Below are 20,718 nucleotides of genomic sequence, written 5' to 3' on the forward strand. Positions count from 1 at the left end.
TTTTTTTTTTTTTTTTTTTTTTTTTTTTTTTTTTTTTTTTTTTTTTTTTTTTTTTTTTTTTTTTTTTTTTTTTTTTTTTTTTTTGTGGGGTTTTGAAATTTTGTGTTTTCTTTGAAGGGATGGTGCCGAATTCATCACCGAAGCTCGAGGACTTTCTCGGCGGTGCAACAATGGCGGACAGGGAACATTCATTGGACCTTCAAAATCAAGAACATCACCACATTTTGATTCAAAATTCCCATCCCTACTACTCTGCTTTGGTTCCTTCCGACCCACAAATTCTTCCAATCGACGAAAACGAAATCCGTTCCCTTAGAAACTGGGTCTCTCCTCCCTACTACGCCGCCACTCCCCATAATACTCTGGAGCAGCATATTACCGGCGGTAGCGGTGGCGGTGGTTCTGCCTCCATTGCCGGAATGAGCTGCGGGGAACTTCAGTCATTGAGCTTATCCATGAGTCCAGGTTCTGAATCAACCACGCTCACTGCTCCCGGTCAGATCTCTTCCACCGCCGCCGTGGAAACAAAGAAACGAGGCCCTGGGAAACTCTGCCACAAACAACCCCTTCACCGCAAATCCATTGATACTTTTGGCCAACGAACCTCCCAATATCGCGGAGTTACAAGGTTCCATTATTTCATAATCATCTTCAATCATTGACTAATTAATTACTTGTTAATCATTACCACTCCAATTTTGTGGGAAATGTTGCAGACATAGATGGACAGGGAGATATGAAGCTCATCTATGGGATAATAGCTGCAAGAAAGAAGGGCAAACAAGGAAAGGAAGACAAGGTTCGTTCGTAAAATTAAAAAATACCCATTTTGAAATTTGAATTTTTTGATCAAAAGCTTCAATTTTGGGGTGACACTCTCACGGATTGTTGTTTCCTGTCATGCCATTCAAATCCAACCATATCATATTACAGTTTATCTGGGTAAGTTTTAGTTTTTCCTTCAAATTTCATGATTAAATGCTTCAATCTTGTTTCATGGAAGCTAAACTTTGAGTTAATGATTCAAACTTGAAGGAGGATATGATATGGAAGAGAAAGCTGCAAGAGCTTATGATCTTGCCGCTCTCAAATATTGGGGACCCTCCACTCATATAAATTTTCCAGTATGACCCAAATGCTCTAAATCAAAGAACATGCTTTCATCTTTGCTCATTACCTTTAACTCTCTTAAATGGCAGCTGGAGAATTATCAAACTGAGCTGGAAGAGATGAAGAACATGAGCCGCCAGGAATATGTTGCCCACTTGAGAAGGTAATCGTATAATATTTCTTAGGAATCACGAACCTTTACAATGGAATGATATTGTCCACTTTGAGCATAAGCTCTCGTGTCTTTGTTTTGCCAAAAGGCTTCATACAAATGGAGATGTATTCCTTACTTCTAAATCCATGGTCGTTCCCTAAATCCTCCCTTCGAACAAAGTACATTATAGAGCCTTCCTTGAGGCCTATAGAGCCCTCGAACAGCCTCTTCTTAATCGATGCATGACTGTTCTCTGAAGTCCTCGAACAAAGTACACCATTTATTCGATACTTAAATCACTTTACATAGCTATGATACCATGTTAGGAATCACGACTCTCCACAATTGTATGATATTGTCCACTTTGAACATATTGAGATTCTCCAAAAGGCGACGTATTCCTTACTTGTAAACCCATATCAACCCTTTAATTAGTCGATTTGGGATTCCTCTCCCAACCATCCTCAACATTCTTTTCGTTTTGTTTGGCAGGAAAAGCAGTGGCTTTTCGAGGGGCGCTTCGGTGTTCCGTGGAGTCACAAGGTTGTTTTTCTTAATCAAAATTAAAGCTTTATTAAGTTGATGCTAATGGTGATTAATTATGGATTAAAACAGACATCACCAACATGGAAGATGGCAGGCCAGGATTGGGCGAGTTGCTGGAAATAAAGATCTTTATCTTGGAACATTTAGTGCGTTTTTTTTTTTCCGTTTCTTTTAATGTTGGGCTATGAATAATTAATGTGGTTGTCGGAGAATTTCTAAAATCTTTGTATGTATGTGTGTTAATGTGAATGAATGTTTAAAGATCTTGAAAAATGTTGTCATGTCAGGCACGCAAGAGAAAGCCGCTGAGGCATATGACATAGCAGCAATCAAATTCCGCGGCTTAAATGCAGTCACCAACTTTGACATTTGTAGGTATGATGTCGAGAGAATCATGTCTAGTAGTACTCTACTGACAGGCGAGCTAGCTCGAAGAAACAAGAAAGTAGACACAACCGTTGCGCCAAACAACAACAGCAGGATTGCAGTCGAGATCGAAAACAACGCCACCAATTCAAATAGTACCAATTGGAAGACAGCATTGTATCACAATCAGCAGCAACAGTCCATGGCTGCATTGGGAGGCAATCGAAACGCATCGTTTACAATGGCATTACAAGACTTGATCGGAATTGAATCGTTAAACTCAGCGAGTCAATTTTCAAATGCATCGTCATTGGTAACAAGTTTAAGTAGTAGCTCAAGAGAAGGCAGCCCGGAGAAGACAAAGCTGGCAACAGTAAATGGTGTCAGCTCGTGGTACCCATGGCCAGCAGCGATATCCATGGCACATTTACCTGTTTTTGCAGCTTGGAACGACACTTGAGAAAAACAAAACCCTTTGTTTTTGTTTTTTTTTTTTTTTTTTTGCATGAAAAGAAAGAAAGAAAGCAAGACAAAAATGACGATGATGATGTTGTGTTTGATTCCAAGAACTGGGAGTATTGAATGAAAGCAAAGTTCATAAATGAAAGTGAAAAAGGGGGAAGAGGTAATGATTAATTTGTGAATGATTTGATTTTAGTGAGATATAAAGTTGATGAATTTGAGCATTAAATAAGAACAATATAAACAAAAGGGATTATTGGGGTTTGAATCCCAATGTGAATCTCAATCTTATACATTACATAATCATTACAATTCTCTACTTTTGCTTTCCCAAAACCCAATCACAAACCATATTTTATCGTTCCTTAGTTTAGTGCTAATTTAGTTAAAGCATAGTCGTCTGTCTCACTGTTTCAAAATCTCATATCTTTATAAGAAAAGTTTTCTAAGTTATTATTAAATTTTTAATTGTCGATTCTAGGATCGAGCGAAAGGTGTAACCTATGGATTAAGTCACTCTAATACCTTTAAATATCACGTTTTGGTTGATATTAAAACTATTTATGAGATATTAATAAAAATTTAAAAATATAAAGATTTTAGGTAACTAATAAAATTTAATGTCCTTTCACTATTTATTTATATTTTCTAAAATAGAATGAGAGGTTGGTGAAAATGTTAGCCTATTTTTGGAACCGTTTGCAATTATTCTTACTTTTTAAATTACAATTTAATTTTTTTTTTCAATAAATCATGAAATTTTCTTGTCTTTTTATTCTGTTTTGGTTAAGGACTTTGATACTTTCTATAAAGTATAAAACTAAAAACAAATTATAAATTTCTTTTTGTAGTAACAAGTTCCAAAATAATTAATTTTCTATTATATTTTAATTATTTTAGAATTTTTTTAATTTTATTTTATCATAATTTAAGATTTTTTTTTTTTTTTTTTTTTTTTTTTTTTTTTTTTTTTTNAAATCAACACGAAAATAGGGTTACAACTCAACTCAATTCTATTTTATTTTTAAAATCATTATGAAGATTAAAAATATTTGACATTTGTTATTGATGGCAGTGATGTATTGTGAATCGTGAAAGTTTAATGTTTGAGATTTACGAGAGTTTTGTTATTAATATAACATATCCAGTAGATTAGTACAATTTTTTAAAATAATTAAAGACAACCCGATAACCCAACCCAACTCTAAATTAAAGGGTTAGGTAATTAATTCATCGTTCCGATTGGTCCAAAAGATTTCCTCAATCTAATTCAACTCAACTCATGTATACCCCTAAGTTTTGAATGACATTTTTATTGTTTTTTTTAAAAAAAAAACGTGAAAATAGTCGAAATGGAACTTTGTTTTTGTTGGATTCTATGTGTTTTGTATCAAAGCATAGAACAAAAAACAAAAGAAATTGCAGTCCCATCTTTTATTTTGGATTTAAGCTAAGATTTTTTTGACTTTATTGAGATGCTTTGCAAAATTCAAAGAATCCAAAAGAAAGAATGAAATCTACAATTCATTGGGTAAAAAGAATATAACAAAAAGGTAAGGCAAAGAGTGGAAGCTCATGATCTTCATTTTTTGTTCTTATTTTTTCAAGTGTTAGTCAAACAAAAGCATGCATGATTATTGCAAACCCCATGATTATGTTCTTTGGATTGTTATTGATTACTCATAAAGATTGTAATTGAAGAACTCTTTACGAATCTTTCTTAAATAATTCATCATGTTGTCACTTTCGTTAATATTCCTTGCCCCACGAGCTGGATTGCTCTAATTTCCTCACTCATTACCATTCACTTCAAGCTAAAACTATTGAATATAGGTTTATGTGCGCATGCATCGATTGAGTTGGGTCGAGACAATCTTTTAGAATAGGTTTTGAGATCCCATATCGATTGCAGAGGGGAATAAAACATTTTTATAAGGGTGTGGACATCGATTTGTAGAGGGGAACAAAACATTTTTTTATAAAGGTGGGAAAATCTCTCCTTAAAGGGAATCATGTTGAGTTCTTACGCTTTCATGTCTACAACTCAATTCGTTCGATTATTGTAGAGATGAACCTAATCTAGAGTATGAACCATAAAAGAGAATATCGACTAAACCGATCGCAGTTACAGTACCTATTATCTAAAGAGGAATCCTTCCAGTAGTCTCGGCCATTTGTCCCACTTCCCTCCCCATTTCATCAAGTGGTTCATGCTAGAGACAGAAAATCTAAAGAGGACAAGATGCATTTTAAAGAAGAGAAAGCTCAAATAAGAAAATCTGTTGCAGTGGAACCATTATAGTGACAATTCATTATTAACATATATTACAAAGGTCAAATGTTGAGATGGCTTACAGTCTCATTTTCGGGTGGTCGGGTTGTCCCAACAAAAAAAAATGTCATCCGCTAAATATACTCAAAATTTTCCATTTTTAAAATATTCAACCCAACCCAACTTTTATAGTTTGAATTCAAATAGTTCGAAATAATTAGAATTCTCGAATTATATGAACACCCTAATTCATACCAAAATATATATATATATATGCACAAAACCCAAGAGTTTGATGGGTGAGGGGAATTTTCTCGAAACTTTGGTGTTCAAATTTGATGAATGAGACGTCATAATCGACTGGGTTCCTAGGGTTCTTCAACATTATTGTATATTCATTTAAAAGTTTACACAACATGGCGAGTGAAGTTGAGAAGAAAGACAACCAAATTTGAGACATTTATTGCCTCAGAGGTAGCAGTTGTCTTCATACAAAACTGCAACGCAAAGGACATCTGGAAAACTTCATCGTTTTTCTTTCTTTGTTTTCTGCTCATTCATATGCATCCATATTATTATTCTTCTTTTAATTTTTATGTTGTTGGGATAAATAAATAAATAAATCAATCAATTTGGTTGTATGTTTCGATTCAAGTTTCTTGTTCTTCCAAGGAGATGAGACACGGGTTAATCGTAGATTTGTAAGAATGTGATGGAGTCGTTCCTGTCTAGTTATTTTATGTTTCAACTGAGGTTTCTTATTTCTTCCGAGGAGACGAGACGTGGGTTGATCATAGATTTGTAAGAACGTGAAGGAGTCGTTCCTATCTAGTTATTTCATGTTTCAATTCAGGTTTCTTGTTTCTTCCAAGGAGACAAGACGTGTGTTGGTCATAGATTTGTAAGAACGTGAAGGAATCGCTCCTGTCTAGTTATTTCATTTTTCAATTCAGGTTTCTTGTTTCTTCCGAGGAGACGAGACATGGGTTGGTCATAGATTTGTAAGAACTTGAAGGAGTCGTTCCTGTCTAGTTATTTTATGTAAATTGGATTAATAGGGACCATACATCACACTTGTTTTCCATTCAGATTAGGTCACAAAATTCTCGATTTTTCCTTTTTCTGAATTCAAATTTCTAACTATTTGATCGAGATGTTAATTTGAGTTTAGTTTGGATGGGTCCGAAAACCATTGATATGAATTGAATAGAGTAGGGTATGCTTGATGGTTTCCATATATTCATTCCTTCTTTGTCTCATCCAAATTGTAATTAAGAGTACCGAATGAATCTAAGATTAAGAGAGTGATTTTAAAGATAAGATGACTAAAAAAGACTTAAAATAATTTAAAGTTATTATCTATATCAACAAGGTAAACATTCTTTTTTTGATGTCTCAATCACAAGAACTTTAAAGTTAAGTGTGTTTTACTTGAAATAACTTCATGTTTCTGTACAACATCAACGAGATCAATCCTAAAACTTATCGATCCAGAGGTTTCATTGTTCCATGGTCATGGAATTCAGTTTCACCCCAGACAATGGTTCATAAAGACTTTCTAGTATAGATAATCTTCAATCTACGTCTTCCAGAAACCGAAATCAAATCTATCAAACTTCTCGATAGTGGCGAATATCTCATAGCTCCGATTTCAATTTTTAGGATCATACAATAATTCACACATTCAATCTAGATGAACACATAGAACAATATCTAGAAGTTTATATTAATGATTTCAAATATGTAAAGTAATAGAGAAGATAGAGAATGCAAAAAGTACGTTTTCAAATCACTGTCCAAAGGTATATATACTTAAATTTACTGTATATAGTTTTACTAGATATAACCATATATCGTATATAACGATTTACTATACATATTTGTTTACTATTGTTAAGGATATTTAGTAATAAATTATAGTTTACCATATATATTATATTTGATATTTTATTATAAGGCAAATATCTAATATTTGCCTTATTATCATAGGTATCTTTCCATTTATTGTTATTTCCATTTATTACTATTTCCATATCCTTGTAATTCATTTGATTATAAATAAGATAACTTTCACACCATTTAGGTGTGGTGGATTAATCAAACATTCACATGGTATCAGAGCCCTCTCGGTTTAACAACCCCGATCTTTTCTTTTCAATGGCTTTTGAATCCTCTAATCTTCTTCTCCACCACCCCTGTTGGCTTTGACGCCTCAAGGGCAGTCTTCATGGATGCCGCAGGCGGAGCCGATTGATTACTCTTCAGCTCCACCCTATTGACCTCCAAATCACCTTTCGTCATACTCTGTACATACAACTTTACCTTTTCTAACCTAATCGGTTTTCCCCTTGGCCAATATAGTCTCTCATTTCCTTCCCAATCAACCCTTCATCCTTCACAGAAACCCTAATCTCAGGATCCTCATCAGTGTTCTCTTCAGAAATATACGGAATCTCGACAAGCCCATCAACCTTTTGCAGAGATTTACCTTCGGAATCTGGGTGCCGCACTGGCCTATTCGCCAACCATGTTGTCGCAGCCCTTCCTGCCAAAATTGGCTCCTTCGCCCAATGTGGCGACTCTTCCGACTGCCCTTCTCGCCAAAATTGGCTCCTTCGCCCAATGTGGCGACTCTTCCGACTTCAACATTGTCTTTGTCCCTTGCTCTAGGTTTCCCCTTCTACTTCTTGGGGTTAGAAATATTCTCACCAGAGCCAAGGCAGCATCGTCGCTAAGCAATAATCCCTCTTCATAGGTTAGACATATTCTCGCTGAAGCCAAGGCAACATCGCCGCTGAGCGGCGATCCCTCTACAATTTTTGATGGCCAAGAAAGTGTTTCTCTACACCTCCTCTGAACCAGGTTGTTGATATCTTCACGAAAAGTGTTTCTCAACCTTTTTGAATTTTTCAGATTCAAGCTTCACGTTCGTTTAAATCCGACGCTTAGCTTGCGGTGGGGTGTTAAGGATATTTAGTAATAAATTATAGTTTACCATATATATTATATTTGATATTTTATTATAAGGCAAATATCTAATATTTGCCTTATTATCATAGGTATCTTTCCATTTATTGTTATTTCCATTATTACTAATTTCATATCCTTGTAATTCATTTGATTATAAATAAGATAACTTTCACACCATTTAGGTGTGGTGGATTAATCAAACATTCACAACTATATACACGACTTCGTCTTGCTATGTGTAATTTATCATATATCGTCTTGCTAGGTATAGAACTACGATAGAATTTTTTATTTTTTATTGTCTTAATTTTGGTTTCTTGTATTATTAGTTTCTTAATTTATTTTCAAAAGAAAGAGAAAAAAAAAAAAAAAGGACAAGAACTGTTAGGTAAATGGCATGGCCTCTGCCTAATCCAGCTCTTACTTGGTCCACTCCCTCAAGGCTCTGTCAATGTTATGTCCTTATGGCTGCTGCTGCTACCGCTACCCTGCCCTGCTGCTGCCGCCCAGCTGCCCAAGGTAGCTGGAATGGGCCGCTTCTTCTCTTATGACCTTAACCTCTGCTGCACATACCATATCCATTCAATTCATTCATATTCATTATCAGCCCCACCGACTTCATTTGGGCTTCTTCCCAACTCCTTTTTTATGTATTACTTTCAAATATTTCAAATTTATTTATTGGCCGACCATAATTTTAGGTTGGTTGGATTGATAGAATAAAAAACCGCCCAACTCAACCCAATCCAAGGGCGATAATAAGCCAAAGATCTTGTTGAATACTTTTTTAGATGTGTTGATTAGAATGCTAAATCAAATGGAAAACAAGCTGAGGAGAATTATGTTCATGTTGGAGCTACTAATAGCTATAGACTCGTAGAAAAGGTAGCTTCTATTATGAATCACGATTCTTCATAATGATATGATATTGTCCACTTTGAGCATAAGCTCTCATGGTTTTGATTTAAGTTTCCTCAAAAAGCCTCAAGTTAGGAAGGAAAAGATTGGTGAACGAATGAAGTTCTTGCAGGAGATTGTTCCTGGATGCAATCAGGTCAATGGAGATATTCATAATCAAGTCATAGTATGAGATTCCACGTCTCTTGGAGAAGAAAACGAAACATTTTTTTTATAAGAGTGTGGAAACCTCTTCCTAATAGATGCGTTTTAAAATTGTGAGGTTGACATCGATATATAATGGGCCAACGCGGACAATATCTATTAGTGGTGGGCGGGCCGTTGATTATGTCGTTATTATTTAAGGTCTTGTTTACTGTTTCAGATTACTGGAAAAAGCATGGTGCTGGATGAAATTATCAATTATGTACAATCACTTCAACAGCAGGTTGAGGTATGCTAGTCTGCAGCCTTCATGTTTGAATATTGCATTGAATCTTTACATAGAACTTTAGTTATGAGAGATCTCTCCACTCAATTGTACCCCACCTAATTGAAACAATAACAGCCATTTCAGGCAACTCGAGGAATCGAAGAAGCATGTAATGGCTCAAGCTCATCACGAGCAGACATTATCATCTTTAGACTTTCTCTTTCGAGCTTCCCTTCGAAGTTTTTAAAACGTGTATGCTAGGGGAGAGGTTTCCACACCATTATAAAAAATGTTTCATTCTCCTCCCTAACCATTGTGGGATCTCATAATTCATCCCACTTTGAAGCCCAGTGTCCTCGCTGACACTCCCTTCCTTCTCCAATTGATGTGGGACCCCTCAATCCACTCATCTTCGGGGACCAACGTTCTTGTTAGCACACCACCTCGAGTCCACATTCTTCGAGGCTCAGTCTCCTCATTGACACATCGTTGGGTGTCTGACTCTGATACCATTTGTAATGGCCCAAGCCCACCGCTAGCATATCTTCTTTGGGCTTTTCCTCAAAGTTTTTAAAACGCGTCTGCTAGAAAAAGGTTTTCACTCTTATAAAAAATGTTTTGTTCTCCTCTCCAATTGATGTGAGATCTCACAAACCAACTTTGCTCCTTTGTCCATGTTAAATGTAAAGAATATACTAATAAAAAAAGAATGTCCTCGATAGGATTGACTTCCTCTTTCTACGAGCACAAGACTTAGTTAAGTAGAACTAGGGTCGTTCTTTCTTTCAATCTTATTAGCTTCCTACTATATTGTTTTTATCGATGAAACTCGCCAATGTTGGTCCAGAATCCGACGAGAAAATTATACTAACAAGCGTAAGTTGAATGGTCATCTATCATGTATGATTCAGAACTTAATCGGTTTTAGCAATGCTGATCTATATACAATGATTTAGAACTCGAACATTTTGCTGTCGAGGATTCTTTGTATGTAAGGCGACCGGGTCAACAGTCTTCACATCTCACACAACTTCTCATGTTATGTTTCAATGTCATGAAACAATACCAACCATGTCAAGAAGAACATGTCAGCAACTTTCTAGCCTTTCCAAGGTAAGTTCAAGATCTTCAAACACACATGTTGTTTCCTTCTACAAAGTTAACGAATCCATTCACGTGCAGATGAAACAATAGCTAGATAATCACAAAATGCAGCTGCAAAACTACAGACATGGATGGCAAAAGGTTATGATCTTGTTTTTGGTTGGCAATGGAGAATTGAAACAAATGGTAAGAAAGAGATGGATATAAAGACAATCAGACAATGATGTTTGAAAGTTTTCTACACTCTTATGAAAAATGATTAATTCTCCTCCCCAACTCATATGGGATATCACAATCCACCCTTCTTCGGTGCCTAGCGACGCTCAATTTCCAATGTATGTAGGACCCTCCAATCCACCCTTTCGAAGTCTAGTGTCTTTGTTGCCACACCGCCTCATGTCCACCCCCTTTCAAGACTCAACTTCCTCGCTGGCACATCGTTTGATGTCTAGCTCTGATACTATTTGTAACAGCTCAAGCCCATCACTAGCATGATATTGTTCTATTTGGGGTTTTTTCTTCGAACTTCCTCTCGAAATTTTTAGTGAGAAATTTCCACACCCTAATAAAAAATATTTCATTCTTCTCTTCAACTGATGTGAGATCTCACATTCGATTCGATGATAACAAAAAGTGCAGCTCAGTCGAATGTTCATCATTTTAGTGTTGTTAGTTTGAAGATCGATGAATAAAAAGTATTCAAATTAAAATATGAAATCCATTGGAGTTTAATTTAGTGGGTTAGCCATCAGTACCCTTCATTTTCAAAACGCCTCTACTCGAAAGAAGTTTCCACACCCTTATAAGAAATGTTTTGTTCGGTGGATTGTTGGTATTTTATTTCAAGAATACTCCTAAATTTTCAAATTTTCATTAATATCCTCAAAAAATAATATTGTCATTCATATATACACCGTAACCCTTAGTACCTTAGTTTTAAAATATTTATAAACTTTCAAAAGTTAATACCTTATTTTTAAAAATAATAAATAAAAATGAACCGACCTCAATGTTCAAGAATTCAAATTTATCAATATTTACTTCAGTGCTCACTATCGATTGAATAACCAATGTCTTGCTTGCCATAGATGAAAAAACATAAAATAAGCTATCATAGTCGTAAGTTATAACAGTCAAAGTCCATCGCTAGTAAATATTGTCCTCTTTTGGCTTTTTCTTTTGAGTTTCTCTTCAAGTGCGTTTGTTAGGGAGAGATTTCCATGCTCTTATAAAGAAGGTTTAGTTTTTTTTCCCAACTGAGGTGGGATCTCACAATCCACCTCCTTCAAGGCCTAGCGTCCTCGTTCCATTCTCCAATCAATGTAGAATCCTCCAATCCACCACTCCCTTTAGTGCCCAGCAGTCTAACTAGCACACCATCTTGTGTCCACCCTCTTTGCCTAGTGAATATACATGTATGTGCGTAAATTATATACAGAGAAGTCTTACGCATTCAAACTCACTCGAAAATTAAGTTAATTCTCAATGCTATAGACATAGTTGAGGTCTCATTTAACCGGAACTATATTGCATGTGTTTGCATGTTCCAACTCCAACCGTGGGGTTACCTACTAAAGTATTCCAAAACCTAAGATCCATAAAGGCATAATCATATAAATGAACAAAGATCCATAAAACCTACTTTATTAATCCAATCAATCATTCTATTGTTATATTGGGAGAGAAAAAAAAAGAAGTGGTGGTTCAGTAGTTGAAGAGGTTGAATTGAAGGGGCCAAACCATTATTTGAAGTATAATGGAAGAGGGTTTAAATAATTGAGCAATACCCATTTATGGCCTTTTAGTTGCTTCTTCACCCAAAAATGAATGCATACATCGTAGGGGTTGCCACCCACCCCCAATCTTTGGACTATCAATCACACCAACCCAACTAGGTGCTTTTCTAGGGAATTTACGGCCAAAAGAAGGGAACAAATCTATTACGAGCGGTTAAAGCTCACCACTAGCCAAGATTATTATCTTTTCCTTCGGGCCTTTCTCTCAAAGTTTTAAAACGCGTTTGTTAGAGAGATGTTTGCACACTCTTATAAAAAAATGTTTCGTTCCCTTCTCCTACCAATATAGGATCTCACAATCCACCCCTTAGGGCCAACGTCTTCGTTGGCACCTCTTGGTGTCTGGCTCTGATACCATTTATAACCATCCAAGCCCACCGTTAGTTGATATTGTCCTCTTTAGACTTTCCCTCTTGGACTTCCCCTTAAAGTTTTAAAACGCGTTTGCTAGGGTGAGGTTTTCACACCCTTATAAAGATTGTTTCGTTCTCCTCTCCAACCAATGTAGGATCTCACAATCCACCCCCTTGGGGCCTAGTGTCACAACCTAACTATGAAAAGAGTAGGTTGTGACCCTCACATTGCGACAAGAGAAGCGGCAACCCTCAAGCGGCGCCCGTCCGACCATGCGAGGGCCAAGACGAGCGCCATCTAACACTCCACACGGAGTAGGCATTGAAGACAAGTTGAGACATAAGCAAGATAGAGACGTCGAATAGACAAGAGGGGCAAAGATAGGCTTGTTGAAGGGCCGGGTAGGGTCCCGAGCCTTAACCACGAAAGTCGGGGTTCCGGAGAGAACTTGGGCATGCGGTTCTGGAGTTAAGTTCGTCCATATGAAATATGAATGCTCGCCAAGTTTGGTGTCAATCGAACACAGGACGGGTGTTGCACAATACCATATGACAGTTCATCAAAATCATGTCTATGCCGAGAAGATTGAAAATAGCTCAAAATGTAATATAGGGGCTAGGGGATACCATGGTGTCAGCTTTCCATCACCCCTGGGCCCTAAGTGAGCTATCCTGTGGCACATACGTATGTCACAGTGTGGGCGAGCGTGCCGAGACAAGTGTCTTGGGCGACTTCCTTTGAAATGGGTTTTTCAAGGACAGTACCGGGCGGCACAGATGTGTCGGTATTGTGCCACAACCCGCGTGTTGGAGGTTGCTACATACACCCGATATCCGACACAATATCCGTAAATAACATGGCATGGGCACGAGAGGGCCAATACCTTGATAGAACCCAGATGGATGGATGTTCGGGAAGTCCCAATGAGATGAGCAACACGCGGTCCCGTTCTCGATGGCACGACTGAACGAGTTGTGATGGCCGACGACATCCTGAAACTCAAGATGGCGTCAAGACATATGGATCATGTTGATGGGGATCGAGATGACAAGATGATATACGACGTTGCATTAAGGGACCTTGACCACGAGCAGAGGCAAGATCGTGCCGAATAACTTGGCCTAGTGTAGAGGTAAGTCAGATGTGTTGCAGATGATTGAACATGTGTGGTTAAACAAGCTTGGATTCCGCACAAGCGATGTTCGATTGGCGAAGACAAACCTCGCTAAGGTCCAACGAAGCCACAAAGCCGGGGCGAAAAATATACATGGGGCTTAATTCCCTTAAGACTGGTCGTGAGCGTGTCAAGATAACGACGCTGCGCGGTAAAAAATATAGGACCATGACACCTAGCGTCCTTGTTGGCACACCTCTCAATGCTTGGGTCTGATATTATTTGTAATAACTCAAATCCACCTCTACGTATCGTGGTCTTATAACTTTTCTTTTAACTTTTCTTTTCTTGGTGGGCTTCGTTTTGTGGGTGTTTATGTTAGATAAGAACCAAACCAATCCTTCCTGATGAACAAGGAAAATCTTCAAAAGTTTGAGAACATTGAGCCAACATTGATAATGACAGAACTAATGGCATTCACAGAAATTTTATTAACAAAGGGAAGAAAACAGAACATTTTAGAACCAAACAAGGAGACAAAGAAAGAAGACAGACTGCTCCTATTCTCTATCTGTTCATGTTCGAATCCTCCTAGGTTCTTGTAAAGAATTGCCTCCCAAACAAAAGGAATATCAGAAAAGAATCTTGCTTATATCTTCCACACCGTCACCATTTCTCAGCTGTTTTCTCTGTACTACAATGTTTCTTCTTAGTCGACCAATTCGGTATTCGAAAATGGAACATTGTTGCCAACGGATGTACGTAGTTTTCAACTCCGTGTATTTTGGAACTTAGATGTCATTGGTTTTCGAGTTTTCGTTTCAAACAACCTGCTCGCCGATCAAGTCGAGACCGATGAGGAGAAAGGATATTCCTTGGAACATCAAGAAGTAGAAATGAATCCCTTGAGCTGAGAGAAGGCTTCTAGCTGAGGCTGTTAGGAGAAGGAAAGCCAATGCTAGTTCCTTCATGTATATTCTATTATGCTTCTTCTTTGACAACTTCTTGTCCTGTTTTTGTATTAACTCAATCTCCTCAAGGTTGTTAGCTGATGCACTCTTTTCAGTGTTCAACTCTTTTTTCCCGACCATTGAGACGAGATCACCCTCGGAGGATCGACCTGATTTCTTCGTAACGACCCATTCGTATGCACTGCCGAGTTGAAAAAGTCCCGAAACCATTGCATTGAACTTTGTTACCGACATTGTGTTCTCGAAAAGGAGGTAAGGGACAATGAAAGGGAAGAACTTTGGTGCTGGAAGAATGTTGAGAAAAGACATGGTGGCTGGAATGTAACATACGACCCACGCAGGTAACTCGGCTTCGGGAACGAACATCGTCATTGGAAGAATAATGCAGAAAAGAGTAAACGAATAAAACGGTAATATCAGCTTTCGTAGTAGAAAGAACAGGAATATCAAGTTGAATTTCTTCCATATGCCAATCTGTATTTGGAGAAACAGAACACAATGTGAGATGATTGAAGCATGGTGCATGACAAAGGTGTATCGAACAGTGTGAATCGAATCGAATCAAATAGAATCGTGTACCTTTGATCGAACGATATCAGGCAAACAAAGACGAAATAATTGCATCGGTCCAGAATGCCACCGGTGCTGTTGTTTTCTATACGCTTCATACGATTCGGGTAATTCACATTGGCACTGAACAAAAGAGTAACAAATCAATCATCAAATCACAAACAAAAGTTCAGCTGACGTTACCGACGAGATACGATACCTCTACATCGTTGAGGAATATGAATTTCCAACCATGAAGATGAGCACGAACGGCAATGTCCATGTCCTCAACCGTGGTTCTTTCCAGCCATCCACCGGCTTCTTCAAGAGCCTTAATCCTCCAAACACCAGCAGTGCCATTGAATCCAAAGAAATTAAGAAAAACTCCATTAACCTGTTGCTCAACCTCGAAATGGAAGGCTAAGTTAATGTTCTGCAATCGGGTTAACAAGTTCTCGTCCTTGTTAACGAACGACCACCGCGCTTGAACGAGTCCAAGTTCCTCATTATCCTGAAGTTCCAATCATCAACAAAACATTACAATCACTCCAAGCTTCCAAACATGATATCAACAACCAGATTACCTTAAAATGAGGAAGTGTTCTTTTAAGGAAATCAGAGGCAGGCTGAAAATCAGCATCAAAGATAGCAACAAATTCATAGTCTTTGACATAGCTGCAACTCATGGCAGACTTAAGATTGCCTGCCTTATACCCCTCTCGAATCACCCTATGTTGGTACACGATGTTGGCGTCGAGTTGCTGCCATTTACGAACCTCCTCCTGGATCAGCAATATGGTGATTGGATCATCCGAGTCGTCGAGAACCTGAATCAGTAACTTGTCTTTTGGCCAGTCTAAGTTGCAGACAGCAGCAATTGATTGCTGATAAACCTATAATGAACAAATGAAACAATCAAAACCAGAAAGAATCACCAAAAACAGAGGATTGTATGCATCAGAAATGAGCTAAACCTACAAATTTACCTCTTTTTCATTGCACATTGGGATCTGAACAAGAACCATAGGGGAGTAACCAGTTTCTCCAGATTCAAGATCGAACGCCGAAGCATTAGGAACCGGTTTGATTTTCTTGAAGCGGATCCAGAAACAACCCAAACAAAGAATCAACCTATCCAGAGTTTGAATGAGGAACAACACTATACAAGCATTGGCCAAAAACTGGAGAGGAGGAGCAAAATAATCCACACGAATCACAACCCATTTCGAGTAAATCCAATCAAAAACATCCTTAACCCCAAATGGGTATGCCCAAAAGTAATTCAATTCAAGATGGGGTGCCCTAAAATGCCAGCCCTTGTAATACGCCGCCACTTCAAACCCTAACAGACCCACCGACACCCAAAGGAAAATCTTAATAAACAAATAAAACCTGGTTTTGACAGTTGGGTTTTCCCTCACGCCGCTGTCGGCGTTGTCATTGTTGTTGTCGAGGTCGGCATCGGTTTTACCGGAAGCAACACGGCGTTTAACAGCAGCGCCGATGTTGACCAATGCAGAGCCAATGGAGGTTAAACAACCGGCGGCCTTGTGAGCTTTAAGAAGAAGAACCCAAGTGAGTTGCTTGGCGTTTTTCCCTCGTCCTTTCTCTCGGATTCTACCCGGCGGCGACTCAGCGGCGATAATGAAGTCATCATCGGAAGGGCCTTGAAGCTCGACCATTGACCAGTTGGGATTCTCCATCTTTACAACAACAGGGGTTCCTTTATGGCTCTCTTTTCTCCACCAATTAGCCATTTCTGTAGCCAATGCCTCAAACCCAGTTCAAAAAACAGAAATCTCCAACGAACCCTCAAATTCTCCACACAAACACACACGGATTTCAACTCTCAAACGTTGAAAAGGGCAAAAAACAGAGATTTTGGCCTCATGGGTAAAATGAAAAATGTAAGGAAGATTGCAGCTGAAATAGAATACAGAGTTATAAAAGAAAGAGAGAGGGAAATGTATGAACATAAATAAGAACAGGGCCAGAAGCGTGAGAGAGAGAGAAGGAAATGGAATTCAGTAAAAAGAGATGGTAACAGCTCAACGCGGCTTCCCTTTGATTCCCTCCATGAGAGAGAAAATTAAAAAAAAAAAAAAAAAAAAAACAAAAAACAGAGGATTTAAGAAGTTAAAAAAAACTTGTAGATGATTTTGGGTTTTTACCAGGATTGAAGTGAGGAGTCCTAGGTTGTGTTGTTGGTTTGGTTTTGAAACAAATTGTTTTTATTATTGGAAATGAAAATAGATCCACCGGAGAAACAGATGGAAAAGGACAATAACTCAGCTTTTATTAGATAACGAGATGAACAGTTGCCAGAAAATGACAATTTTAAGAACCCAGAATGAATTTTTACTTCCTTTTTTTTGCTTTTTTTTTTTGTTTTTGTTTTTGTTTTTGTGTGTGTGTTCTTAATCAACAGTAGCGAAGAAGAAACATTACAGATTTATGCTTCCGGGTTTTGTAATTGAAGATTCGCATCGTTCTTTCTCCTTCCATTCAATCTTCGATTGATCAATTTCTTCGTCGGTTTCTCAAGAACTTAATCTTAAACGAAAAAAGAAAAGGAGGAACAGAGTTGAAACGATCAAAAAGGATGGCCATACGCGAAAAGGGAGTTTAAATCTTTTTATTTCAACAAAACAGATTATTATCTAAATTAGGAGTTTTTTTTTTTTTTTTTTTTAATTATTATTTTTTTCTGGGCGACATAGAAAATTTAGTGGCCGCCACAATTTCTTTCCTTAAAACCATCAGCCGCATTCTACTAACCTAACAATCAAGGACAATCCTTTCAAAAATTAATGATAATTCCAATTATTATTAAAAAAAGTTTTAATTTTTAATTAAACCCTGGTGATGCATCTCTGCCACTTATTTTATTTCTCATCTAAATAAAAAAAAAAAAAATTATTTATTTTAAAGTTTTTATTAAAAAAATAAAAATAAATAAATATATATATATATGGCTTAAAAGTATTTAAAAATAATAATTCTCGTATTTTGATATTTTGATAAATAAATTATTAAAATTATCGTTTTTACAAAGAACCCTTTTTCTTCTCTAGCGTTATCACTACGCTTCACTAAAGAGCGCTTCAATGCAACGCTGGAAATATTATATATTTAATACATTTTAAAGCTCTGAAATTCGATTCTTTTAATATTAGTAATAAATAATTTAATAATATTTTTTTTTATAAGAAATAAATATATACACACGGGATAATATTACATATACGACTCTTTTTTTTTCAATTTAATTTTAATAATTTGGTTAGATTTTCAAAATAATATTATTATGGAACATATTTATAGTAATTAGTAATTAAGGTATGTATGAATTAATAATTTGCCATATCAGAAAAACCATGAATATCTTAATTTAATTAAATTTTAAATTTAAATAAAGTTTCTATAATTAAGTCTGTAGTAATTTTTATTTTCTTTAAATTTTTTTTAATTATCTTATTTTCAAAATCTCTCTTAGATTTTAATTTACTCATAAAATTCAAATATTAAATATTTACCTGTCACAACATATCACTAATATTGATTACAAGTGTTAAAGTATGGTTGAGTTCTGGTTGATTGGGTTGAACTGACTAAAAAAATATCTAACTTATAAACTGAACAGAATTTTTTCAATTTAATCAAAATTGGAAAAAAAATCATAAAATAAAGAAATTAATGAGTTGAGATAATAATTATAAATTAAAAAAAAAAAATCAAATGTGAAAACCGTGGGGACATATTAGTAATTTGGAGAAAAGATTGAGGATTAAAGAGGGATTAAGAAAATGGATAGGTGGACGTTGGATTGAGACAAGGGAAGTGGGGTTGCACCGGCAAGAGGCGCACGTGGGGACAACGTTGATAAAAGCGCGGAGATGAAGACACGTGGGAGAAGTTGACGGTGGATGATCGGACACTCCAATGAACATTTTGTCGGAAAAGTGAAAACCATGGACCTTGGTCTGGCTAACTAATTCTCCTTCCTATGACCATTGGCTACACACTACAAGACAACTCAACCAAATCACGAGTCAATTTTTTTTAGATTTCATCCCATAATTTATGATTTTAATTCTCGTATATTTTATTTTATTCTTAATATTTAATTATTTTTTTAATTCGAAGGTATTAATTGCTATCTTGTATCCTATTAAAATAGATGAATTATTACACATCCATTTCCTTTCAATTCTATTTTTATTTATCACTTTATTAGTTGGATTATATGAATATTTTAGAATAATAATTTATATTTTATTCGCTAAATTAAATTCAAATTAGCGTATTTTCCATCGAGTTGGGGAATAATAATATTAAATTGGAGTACAGCTCTTTTTTATAAAACTTTTTCAATGGTGGACGATGCTTTTGGGAGTGTTATTCAGCATAACCCAAAAATTAAATATTTATTTTTTGAAAAAGAAAAAAAAAAAGTGTAAAAAGACAAGTAGGTCCCTTATGCTACTTAATTATAATTTAATTTAGTAAAAGCAAAACTAAAAGCAGTTAAATGATCTTAAAATAAAATGTAAGTGCCCTTTTTGGTAATTCTTTCTATTGCCGACACCCCAAAAGACACCAAAATATATATATATATATATAAATAAATAAATAATAATAATAACTAAACGAAATTATCAACCAAAGTTTTTGGATTGATTAATATATTTCCTATATAATAAAGGAGTTGAGACTAACTATTATATTTTTATATTTACTATTATAAAGGAGTCGGCTAATTTAGAAAATTATTATGAATTTTTAATAAAAAAATACTCTCTGTATTGGTGTGAGATCTTTTGGAAAGCTTAAAGTAGACAATATCATACTGTAAAGATTCGTGTTTTGTGTAATATATTATATAATGTTTGAATTTTATTTAAAAGTTAAATTGTATTTCAATTAATTTTGACAATTTTCTTAATTGATTGTTTAAGATAATTTGGGTTTAGTTCAAACGGGGGTGCGCACACTATAGGCGGCCTGCTCGTCAGGTCCAGAAACATGCCCAATGAGCCCATTTATTAAAAAATGATGAATAAGACATAAAATTTTAAAAAATTAAATACCGAGCACAAAATTAAAAATATAAAAACTTATTAAATAACTTTTATAGAATAAACTATTAGTACTATATTTAAAAAATATTTATAAATTTTTAAAAATAAGGTTAATATCTAAATTTATAGATGAATTACTATTTTCGTCTATATTAATTAAATTTTCAAAAATAAGATTAATATCAAAATTTATAGATGAAGGTTATCGGTATTAATTTTAATAATTTGAAGGGTGGATAAATAATTTTTTAAAAAGAAATAAATGATATTTATGTTTATTTATGATATAAAATGCCCAAAAATATTTCATGATTATGATGTGCTAAGCAACCAACTAATCAAAATTAATGCAATAAATAAATATTAATAAACGAATTATAAACAATTAATGATAATTACTCCAATTTTTTTTTCTAAATTAATATTTTTCATTAATTAATTCATTACGTAATTAATTTATAAATTCAGTAAATCAGTACTAGCATTTATTGAATACATTATTATCAATTTACTGTAATTAAATAAATAATTATATTATT

The 20,718-nt window shown here is 35.6% G+C and overlaps 2 protein-coding genes across 3 annotated transcripts in view; one reads left to right on the top strand and one right to left on the bottom strand.

Annotated features, from left to right (window-relative positions):
* Positions 1 to 2,688, top strand: part of LOC111496409 (AP2-like ethylene-responsive transcription factor AIL1) — a 3,218-nt gene extending 530 nt beyond the window's left edge. The window contains exons 2-10 of one of the 2 annotated variants that reach the window (XM_023146829.1): positions 118 to 628; positions 717 to 799; positions 934 to 942; positions 1,036 to 1,124; positions 1,200 to 1,273; positions 1,757 to 1,807; positions 1,880 to 1,956; positions 2,098 to 2,279; positions 2,310 to 2,688. In XM_023146829.1, the coding sequence (XP_023002597.1) occupies positions 118 to 628; positions 717 to 799; positions 934 to 942; positions 1,036 to 1,124; positions 1,200 to 1,273; positions 1,757 to 1,807; positions 1,880 to 1,956; positions 2,098 to 2,279; positions 2,310 to 2,636 (1,403 nt within the window). In that variant the 3' untranslated portion in view covers positions 2,637 to 2,688. Of the gene's footprint in view, positions 1 to 117; positions 629 to 716; positions 800 to 933; positions 943 to 1,035; positions 1,125 to 1,199; positions 1,274 to 1,756; positions 1,808 to 1,879; positions 1,957 to 2,097 lie in introns of both variants that reach the window. The other variant, XM_023146828.1, reaches the window with a different exon arrangement.
* An 11,342-nt stretch (positions 2,689 to 14,030) lies between these two features.
* LOC111496407 (probable xyloglucan glycosyltransferase 12) lies at positions 14,031 to 17,391 on the bottom strand. The gene is made up of 5 exons (XM_023146826.1): positions 16,085 to 17,391; positions 15,683 to 15,991; positions 15,319 to 15,609; positions 15,129 to 15,242; positions 14,031 to 15,023 (listed from the first exon to the last, which is right to left on the bottom strand). The coding sequence occupies exons 1-5, from the start codon at positions 16,853 to 16,855 to the stop codon at positions 14,400 to 14,402; spliced, it is 2,109 nt and encodes a 702-aa protein (XP_023002594.1). The 5' UTR covers positions 16,856 to 17,391; the 3' UTR covers positions 14,031 to 14,399.
* Between the last annotated feature and the right edge of the window lie 3,327 nt (positions 17,392 to 20,718).

The sequence above is a fragment of the Cucurbita maxima genome, unplaced genomic scaffold, assembly GCF_002738345.1.
Source record: "Cucurbita maxima cultivar Rimu unplaced genomic scaffold, Cmax_1.0 Cma_Scf00022, whole genome shotgun sequence".
NCBI lineage: Eukaryota > Viridiplantae > Streptophyta > Magnoliopsida > Cucurbitales > Cucurbitaceae > Cucurbita > Cucurbita maxima.